A 10,687-nucleotide genomic window follows, 5' to 3' on the forward strand; every position below is an offset into this window, starting at 1 on the left:
TTGTTCTTATTTTATTTTATTTTATTTTATTCTTACATATTCATTTGTATTTGGGCTTAGCCCATATTTCTTCTATTATAAATAGAGAACCCTATGTGTGTATTTAACACAAGGAATTAATTCCAATATATAATTTTCACTATATTTAACAGTGTGGATAAAATAATTCCTCCAGGAACTAAAGTTTTGTGGAATCAAGCAAATCAGGATGTAATGTAATAATCAAACAACTTTCTATGTTGCTTCAACTTTGTGGTTCAAGAAAGGACCAAACATATAGAGACGGCTATCATTTTGTTCAAGAAAAATTGTTGTCCAAGAAAATTAGTACTGGGGAGTGTTAGAATAGTTTATATTTTATGAGTAACTTTATAAAATATGTCATGTTGTACCTTATCTATAAGCTAGGTCCAAGCGGTAAACTGTATTTTTTTTATTTCTTTTCCTCTCTCTTTGTACTCTGTTGCAAGATATGCATATCTATAAATTTAATATGAATCTGAAGAGATATGTAAGTTAAGATCTCTCAGGTTCCTTTTCTCCTATAGGAGAGAGAGGGGTTGGTTAACATAGTTAGAATATTATGAGCTAGTTAGTTAGTTAGAGGGGTGGGTTACATTATAAATAGGGGAAGAAGGATAAGAGAGATTGAGATTAATAGTATCAGAAATTAAGAATCGGTTCTTTGTGAAAGGACAAACTCCTTTACGAAGGGGAAATCTGAAGCGGAGAGACTTCTCTCCTATTTGTTGCTCCTTTCATCTTACTTGATAACATCTCATTTTTTTCTCATTTCAATTCTTAGTTTCTAAGATTTACATGGACGTACAAGGTAAAAGTAAAAAAATGAAACTTCATCCTAGACCTAACCAAACTACATTGTAAGTAGAATAAGATATGAGCAGGCCTAATTCCAAGAAAATTTTCAAAGAACAAACAATTTGAGCATTAAAAAAAGTACATGCATTTAAATTATATTAATACATGTCTATTAAATCTACACATTAAATAAAAGTCAGTGGAAACAATGATTCCAGGCGAATTGTTGAAAGATGATTATGCTCATCTGTAAACACAAGATGAACATTTAAAATCCATTAATACAAATTGATGAAGTATTGACATTTAGGATACACATAGAAAAGTACTATCTAAAAATTTATACATAAATAATAGATAGTTAACAACCTGCTCAGCTGGCCAGTTATACACCATAGACATCATTTCACCACGATCCTCGGCACTGAAATACATTCCTCTTGGTCTTCTAAATAGTCCACTATAGTTCTGACATACAAGGCCCACTGTTGGAGTGTACACTACAGGTGCATATTCCTCTATTTTGGCAATCAAAACCTAACAATACAAGAAATGTCATTGGAGATTACATAGGATAAGTTTTATTTCCAAGGCATGAGTTGAAGCAAATATACAATGCAAAATTGTGGATACAAAAAGGAAGTATGATGTGGAATAAAACTTTTACTCAGCATAAGTTATGTGAATTCCAACAAAAATACTAGTTTCCACACGAATGTAGTCCTAATATCTACATATTTCAATTTTCTTTATATATATAATTCATTTATTGATATCGGTACAATAATAACATAACCTACAATCCCAACCTACAATCCAGCTACTACCCATTTTGGCATTGGCATCCTAGCTTGAAACTGACTGACATTTAGCTACACATCATATTAGAGATATTGATGTAAAAACATTCAGTGATTCAACTGGATGTTTGTTGGATGTAAGTTTTCTGTTTTTTGTAACCTGTTCAGAAGGTTTGAGAGTCCATATATACTAGGCTTGTATTCTCTGTTGTTATCATGAAGTGAAATAATATACAAGTTCAATTTTCATTTGTCTTATCCTTGTCTTATTTTCCTTTCTTTTTCTGATATGGTATCACAGAGTCTCAAATTCTCTAACCCCTCAAGTACAATTCTGGCATGCATGGGCATCATGTCCCATCAACATTGGACATAGCGAGAACTACTCACCAACAATTCTTAATACAGCTCTCCTAACAACATACAAATGGCTAACAAAGGAGGACCACCAACCTCCTACATACACTAGTGCACTGCTTCACCTTGTAAATTTTACCATTCGCTTACACACTTTGTTTGCGGTACATAACCTGGGCATCCGAATATCCACAAGTAGTCACCTCTACTGCACCGGTGCTAAGATCACAAACAATCAGACCAAACCATCTTTATCTAACATGGCACTAGTCCACATGAGCACAATAAAAGAACATATTCTAAATGCAAATATTGGATTTGAGAACTTTGTTCATAGCTAGAAGAAAAAACTCATTTCAGGCCTTGCAATCTTTTAATATAATGGTTAACATCTTTACACATACATGATAGATGTTGTAAATACCACATTGACAAGAGTTAAGAAAAATTTATAATATACAAATAAGTGTAGAACTCACATTCCAAGACAATTTTGTAGGATTAAATTAGGCTTAAAGTTTATTCCTTAATATAATATCAGAGCTTAGTTGAAAGCATATCCTACCAAAATTAATTATTTGTTGAGCCTATTGTGACACTAGCTATACGACTACCCATAAATAACTAGTCTTACGCTCGATATGCCTCGGCATGAAGAAATGTGTTGGAGATCTCACATCGACTAAAAATAAGACAAATTTATACTATATAAGTAGATGCAAACTTCATCTTACAAAATGATTTTGTAAGATTGAGTTAGACTTATAATCCACTTCTTAATAGTAGTGTTTATCTAATCCACATTAAAATTAGTTATTTTAGTGGATTTATATTTGCTCTCTAGAAAGATTTCACTTACATTGTAATGTCAGAATTGCTTACTTTCCCTATCTTTGTGATAAAATAATAAACTAGGAATATTTATCCAATCCATATGTACTATTCATTATAGAAACCCTTTTCCATTCCAATTGTGAACACACACACAAGTTTATTTTATATTACCCTTATATCTTGATAATAACATTTCATTCAAAGAAAGAAAAGTATAGAATCAAAGGATAAAAATGTTACACAAAAGCATACTACAAAGAAAAGAGAAATTAAAAACACAAGAACACAATAAACCTAGGAGTCCCTCCAATTACTGTTCAAAAAAGAAACAACCGCTCCCCCAGCCTTGCCCAAGACCTTTCTCTTAGCAACACCAAGTCCTAGGACCAACTTGAACATGGCAAGAATCCCATAGGTAACCATTATTTTGTAGGAATTAGCACAACTACACCATAAAAAAAACTTCTATTGGAAAATGGTTTTAGTTTATTCTATTGTTTCATTATAAGTAGTTATTATTGCTAATGTTGCACAAACCTCTATACATTTTAAGGAATTACAATTACAAACTCTTAAGTAGACTTTAAACTTAACTAAACTCTACAAAACCAGTTTGTAAAGTAAGGTTTGCATCCACTTATATACTATAAATTGTCATTATTTCTAGTCACTATGGAATCTCCAACACATACCGCGCATGCTAAGGCATCTACATCTAGAGTGTATAACTAAATATTTGTGGGCAGTCCATTAGCGGCCTGATAGTGAGTGGCATGATAGACCTAGAAAACAACATATCTCACTAGGATTGGATATAAATGGCTCTAATACCATCTTAAGAAATGGACTTTAAGTCTAACTCAACTCTACAAAATCAGCTTGTAAGATAAGGTTTACACCCACTTATATACTGTAAATTGCTCTTACCTCTAGTCAATATGAGATATCCAACACAAATTACCCTAGCAAAGCCTGACCCATATCTCCAAAAAAGAGTTCATAAGGCTCCTAAGGGACGTAGGTTGAATCAAATTCTACTTTCCACTGAACTCCTAAAATGAAATAGAAATGTCATAGTAAAAAACCTTGCATGTCTTAATAATCTACGTAGTTGTAATTTTATAAGTTAAAGGGTCACTTAAGGGTTGTGGTTGATTGACACCTAAATCGTCATCAAAATTTTCAGAATAAAATTGTTGGTTATTAAAGGAGTGCAATAGAAAACAATGGATGTACACATACCTTATAGTACATAGTCTCATTCCTGTCATGCAAGCGATTAAGTATCCGCCACTTGGCCAATGCATTAGGATCAGAAGGCCCATCTCTTGCTTGAACTTCAAGCCTCTTCAAATCAACCACTATTAACACAAGAATTTTGATTAAATTGTAGGATACTAACAGAAACCATAATAATAAATAACTTTATGGTCTTTGATGAGTTCTTCACAGATTTATCCGGTTTTTCCTTTTAAAAGAAACTAAATGAGAAAGAATTCGGGAACATACAAAATTGTATACATTTCATTAACTTTTAAAATACAATAGGTTCAAGAGTATTTATAGCTAAGCTCCATTAAATAAGATAGTTGTTAGTCGTGATTAACAGCTTTATTTAATTGATACAAGAGAGAGATGTTAGCAATAACAACTCTAACTAATTCACATAACCCCCTCAAATTCAAGGGGGAGATTTTTCAGAAGAATTCACATTACGTTTCGTTTAAGAAAAACAAAACAAGGCGAAGAAAGTGGATTGGTCAGCACAATTGCCCACTGATTTAGGATTGGAATGTGATAGATAGAAAATTCTTAGGTCATAACCTTTTCTCGCAGAAAGAAAACATCAATCTCAATATGTGGTGTCGCTATGCAACACCACCTTATGACCAATAGACATAGCACTTGACCATCACAAAGAAGAGCTGGAATGGTGAATGGAACTTTCGATCCAAAGTGCAAAGCAAAAACCTATGTCAATTCGGTAGAAGTTTGGACCAAGCTTTTGTACTCAACCTTAGTACTTGAGCGAGTGGTAACTTTCTACCTGTGGGACCACCAAGATGTTAAATCAGGAGCAAGATATATGGTCACTCCTGAAGTAGAATGATAGTCATCAACTTCAGATGCTCAATCAACAAAATGAAAGGCTTAAGCCATGCAAGAAATGCAGACCAAAGATGTAGTCCATGAGACAAAGTACCCTTAAGATATCTTAGAATTCATTTAACCACAAGCAAATGAGATTCCCGTTATTTGGCCATAAATTGACAAACTATGTTAACAACAAAGCAAATTTCTGGCCTAGTGAGAGTGGCATATTGTTGAGTACCTACCCCTAAGCAGTATAGAAGTAGGACCTGAGAAAACCAAATTTAGATAATGTGTGGTTATAAACCATAAGAGAAGAAATGGAATGAGCTTCTACCATATGTATTCTGTGAAGCAATTCCAAAAAGTATTTACTTTGGATCAAAACAATAAAATGGTCCAGCAAATATTTGATTTGAAAACCAAGAGAGTAATCTAGATGAGCCAATTGTTTGACGGAAAAAACTGCATGGAGTTTAACTCTAAATTGCTAAATTAAAGTAATAGAGCTTCGATAGAGCATTAAAGGTTTACGAAAGGAAAAAGAGAAAATAACGAGAAAGGTAGTTGGCTCATAGGGAAGTTTTGTATAGAAGGGGGATACTATAAATAGGGGATATAGTTGTACAGGGAGTTAGTTTTTTGACTTGTAAGGTTTAGACTGGATCATTGTTCCAGTGGAGGGAGAGAGGCTTCCTTGGTGTAATTCTTGATTCGTTAATTCATTCTTACAACAATAATATACATTCTTTTGTTGTCTTTCATGTGTGTTTGTATGAGAGGAGCGTGTTGATATACTTCTTGATCAAAGAAGTCTATCAAGCTTCCAGTAATTATGATGTCATTAACATACACTATAAAATAGACAACGTGAGAATGATTTTATAAATAAAGAGTGATGAGTCACGATCCAAAAAACCAAATTGAAGGAGTTTGGATTTTAATTCGTCAAACCATTGTTTGGGGGCTTGTTTTAACCCATGGAATGCCTAACAGGAGATCTATCCTCGACTCCAATTCTAAGAGGTTGTGTCATATAAATTGTTTCTTCAAATAGACCATGCACAAAAAGCATTATTTAAATCCAGCTGAAATTATGTCCACCCATGAGAGAGAACAGTAAGAATAATTTTGATGGTAATGAGCTTTACCACTGGAGAAAAGATTTCATGAAAATCAAAATCGTGCACTTGATGAAACCTCGTGGCCAACAACTTTGCTTTGTATTTATTAATAGAGCAATCAACATTTTCCTTGACCCTAAAAACCCATTTGCAGCCAATAGTTTGTTTGTGAGGAGGTAAAGAAACTAAATCTCACCTAATTTGCTTCAGAAATACATCATTTTCTTGTTGCAATGCAGCAAACCCTCAAGTTCTTTCTTAATTGTTTTAAGTTTTGAATGAGTAAGGAAGTAGGAAAGATGAATTCCGGACTAATGAATACTAGATTTGGACCGAGACAGAATAGGATGGCTGTTGGCAGCTGGCGCTGGAACAGGGCTAGAAAAAAACTCATAAGTGGATGGATCAGAGGTGATAGATGGTGTGTTGGAAAGTTCATGTGTGACAGAAGATACTAGTTGAGAAGCTGGGGAATTGTGAGGTGGTGCAAGATTGGGGTTTAAACCAAGAATTAGGATCATTAAAAATTAGTTGTAGTAGCTATCAACTCTAACTATTAGCTAACAACTCCTTAAAATGCATCAAACAATATGTGTTTCATGACCAAAAAAGAGCTAAGATTTCAGTGAAAGAGTGTATGTGTTTCTTGCCTTCAATAACCAAGACAATTAGCACATGGTCCAACAGAAGTTCTTTGAGAATTGTATTTACAGTCATAGTCTTCATGACATACTAGAACTTGAACGTCAACGAGTTCATCAACAAAACTCTTGATCTTGAGAAGATACTATTCCATGGATTTGGAATTAAAAGGAACCGCACACAGCAGAACGTAGATAATGTGCATGAAATTTCAATTGGAAGAAAAAGTATTCTTAAATCTTCTTCTAGATCACATAAGAGTGATTCAATCTAAGAACACGAGACAGGACATATTTTGGAGAATAGATTGAAGTTAAACAAGTAATGTTTGATCTTAAACAGCAAATACAATTTGAATCATATCTCTTTTCTACACATACCTAAGTATTCTTTTTTTCCAGTTACTTTCACATGGTAATGCTTTTGCATACTCTACTTTTTATAAAAAGAAAATATAAGAGAAAAAAAGGATTAGAATCCCTATTTCTCATCACCCAAGCATCAACGGGGAAGTAAGCAAGCACGACCTGCCTACCATTATATTTCAGCTAGATGCTAAAAAGTTTCAGTGTAAATGGGCAAAAATATGCATTACAGTCAGCATCAGCCTCTAGATCACTTATTGCAGAAACCCAAAGAAGAAATACCAAAATAAAATATTAAAAGAAAATTAAAAAAAGAAGGAAAAAATAAGGCAATTAAAGGAGTTTTCCTTGAATTGTTTCACACAGTCCGAAGCAGTAACACAACAACATCTCATTCTCGACCATTTCATATACTAAAGTTTTAAAACAGAACAAAAGAGCAAATCACAGGGTTTCGAAAATACAAAGCAATTCAATCTCTATATATCTTTAACAAAAATTATCTAAAAAGCAATCGAGGGCACGAGAACAATATAAAAGCAAAAGACAATTTTATACAATAACATATGTAACAAACTAATCTCTTAGTGTTAAAAAGTAGACTTTAATCTTAATTCAACCTTACAAAACTAGTTTGTTAACTGAGGATTTCACTGACTTATACATTGTAAATTAGTCTTATTTTTAGTTGATGTGGGACTTCCAACATAATTCTCACGCTGAAGTATAAACATCTCGAGCATAAGACTAGATATTAATGGGTGATTTGATAGCTAGTGGAACAATAAACACAACTAAAACCAAATTTCTCTAAGATAAACTCTAACACATGGTTCGGATGCCATGTTAAGAAGTGGATTTAAAGCCTAACCAATAGATAAAAGAACCATGGCAGAAGCCTTGATTTGAATAACCTGACCTACCTAATTCCCATTTAATGGAAAAATGAAGGATGGATCTCAATCATGAACACCACTCTCACCATTATGCGAAAACAAAACTACCACCAAGCACAGCAACGTGGATTTGATATGTTCAACATTGACCTGAGACTACAAAAAATAGAAAAACATACTGAAGCGTTCAATCTGTAGGTCAGGAGACATGACATTTGGGGGAAGCAGTCCACGTAGATCAAGACGGTCTCGTTCTGTCATGGAAAAAGCTGTTCCCTAATTTTAAACATCAAAGTTAATATAATACTAAATTGTATAGAAGTTTATAGAGAAACTAAAAAATACCCATAAAAGGAAGAAAAGGTGATGCAAAAACTCAATAGCAAAAGCTTAAATTCATCAATCCGGCACATAAAAACAGACTAGACAGAAATATAAGAATTCATGACCACTTTCTAGCCTCAAGTAAACGAGCAGAAAACAAGGATGATTCATCTATGGATTGTAGCCTCTGAAGAATAACTTGGGTCAAGTTATAAGAAATGGGTTTTGCCTAGCTTCAAATGCAATAGCAAGCAACTGCATCAACCACGTTCATCTTCCACTCCTACAAACTTGTTACTAATAACCCAATCAGAACTGCTACCAGTTCAAACTAGTTTACATTAAATAACCTACCCATTTATCAAAGATCGTACCAAAGAGGAAACCCACTTAAAAAGACCCATGAACAGGAACATACACAATGCCTCAAACTATGCACACAAAAAGTCCATTTCAAATAAACAAAATTACAAAACAAGCTAACAAAAATAAATAAAATCACTTCAAACTTGCTCTAAGCATCAACGCATTCCCAAAGCATTTATTAAACAAATTGAAAACTTCAAACTAAGATAAAAGTAACACAAAATAAGCAAACAGAATAATGAAAGTGAAAAACAACCTACCTGAAAGAAAAATAGAATCATAGAAGACTTAATTAAATTATCATCACTAAAGAGGGTGGCAACACTTATTTTCATCTTATTTGGACTCATCTGTGATAATAAGCTTTTGCAGAGCATTTTTCTCATATGTACTTAAATTGTAAATAATAAAGTAAAATGAATTGAGTTTCTCCCATGACCTAAAATGACTTATGCACTTAACCTTTATTGAAGATATTTCATTTAACTTCTCTAAAAGCTTAAGTGCATATATTATTCTACGTTCATAAGAGAAATTTAATTCATTTTATATTCTTTTTTTTTTTTTCCTATAAGTGTTTATAGATAAAATTATCCAAATGAGTCTAACTTAAACAATACCTGAAACCAAATGAGCCATTTTAATTTTATTTTAATGATCCATGAATTGAAGCTTAACTTCAAACCGCCACTTGATTTAAGTTATTCAGCACCCAACGACTAACTAAAATTGAAAATTTGTTCGCCACCTCTTAAATTTAGAAAAAAAAAAATGGTGTTTGGATTAACTAAGCAACACGGAATCCTCAATTAGATTATCCTGACTGGGATGTCATTAGGCTATGCTTATTTTCTCCTTATTTGAACTTCTCTATAATAATAGACATTTGTAAAGCCTTTTATGCTAGTTTGGTGAACTTATAAAGAATATCTAAAACTCATGTAAGCTGTTTTAAGCTTATTTTCATGATCTGTGACCCATTCTTAATACTTCTTCATAAGCACTTACAAAAAAAGAAAAATGAATTAAACATCTCCTATAAACTAAAACTAAATTATGTACTTCGGTTTTTGGACAAAACAAACCGGAGAACTTCCATAAAAATAAAGTATATAAGATGGTTTTAACCTATAAAAACTCCACAAACGCAATTCATTTTGCCTCCTTATTTTATTTTGTGTAATTTTTCATGGATAAGTTTATTTATATAAAGTCAACCTGAAGCTTATGAAAATATCTAGACCTTCAAATTACCATTTGTTCAAGATATTCACCCAAACAATGCCTAAACAAATAGGAAAACTATTCAACACCTATTAAAATTTTTTTAAAAAAAAATTATGTGTGCGAACTTATTTTCTACTCAAAACAGCTTATACAATCAAAATCATCATAATCTCATCGATTTTTCCAAAATATAAATAGAAAATTGAAAAAGAGAGAAATACTTTATTGAACCAAGGATCGTGGAGGATGTCGAGGCTGCGTTTGTGGACGATGGAGGGACGGTGGCCCTCGGTCGTGGTGAACGGCCGCGAAAGCAGGTGCGCGCGGGTCACGTGCTGCTTCAGCAGCGACGACGACGCCCTCGCGTGCTTCAACAACATCGCCATTTGGCTCTGCAAGAACGAGATCTGATGAATGGTGCTATGAACTCAGTGACTCGCGCACTCGCACTTATATGCGTTGAATTAGATCAGCGTTGCGAAATTTGACAAAACGACCAATGGCGCTTTCTCGTAATTGAATGAGGGAGGTTGGATGTGGGGATCAAGGATGGATTAGTAACTGCCATCCGACCCGCAACTAAAACCAAAAAAAAAAATTCAATATGTTATTTTTCTCGTTATTTAGATATCAAAAATTTTAAACATATGTCTACCATATTTAAAATATATTTTATAAAATTTTAAAACAAAATATAATATAAGTTAAATTTAACTTAATAGAATATAAATTAAATTTAAATTAATAAAATATAATTTCAAGGGTTAAATATGTTTTTAGTTCCTATATTTTGGGGCGATTTTGATTTTAGTTCATCTTTCAAACTAAGGTACAATTTAGTT

At 33.0% G+C, this 10,687-nt stretch overlaps 1 protein-coding gene across 1 annotated transcript in view; it reads right to left on the reverse strand.

Moving 5' to 3' along the window:
• The window catches only part of LOC106774063 (NAD-dependent malic enzyme 62 kDa isoform, mitochondrial), a 34,120-nt gene extending 23,703 nt beyond the window's left edge, over window positions 1-10,417 (reverse strand). The window contains exons 1-4 of the mRNA XM_014660888.2: window positions 10,067-10,417; window positions 8,108-8,204; window positions 4,053-4,171; window positions 1,189-1,356 (exon numbers count right to left, since the gene is read on the reverse strand). Of these exons, the coding sequence (XP_014516374.1) occupies window positions 1,189-1,356; window positions 4,053-4,171; window positions 8,108-8,204; window positions 10,067-10,231 (549 nt within the window). The 5' untranslated portion in view covers window positions 10,232-10,417. The remainder of the gene's footprint in view (window positions 1-1,188; window positions 1,357-4,052; window positions 4,172-8,107; window positions 8,205-10,066) is intronic.
• Window positions 10,418-10,687: the final 270 nt, after the last annotated feature.

The sequence above is a fragment of the Vigna radiata genome, chromosome 9 (assembly GCF_000741045.1).
Source record: "Vigna radiata var. radiata cultivar VC1973A chromosome 9, Vradiata_ver6, whole genome shotgun sequence".
NCBI lineage: Eukaryota > Viridiplantae > Streptophyta > Magnoliopsida > Fabales > Fabaceae > Vigna > Vigna radiata.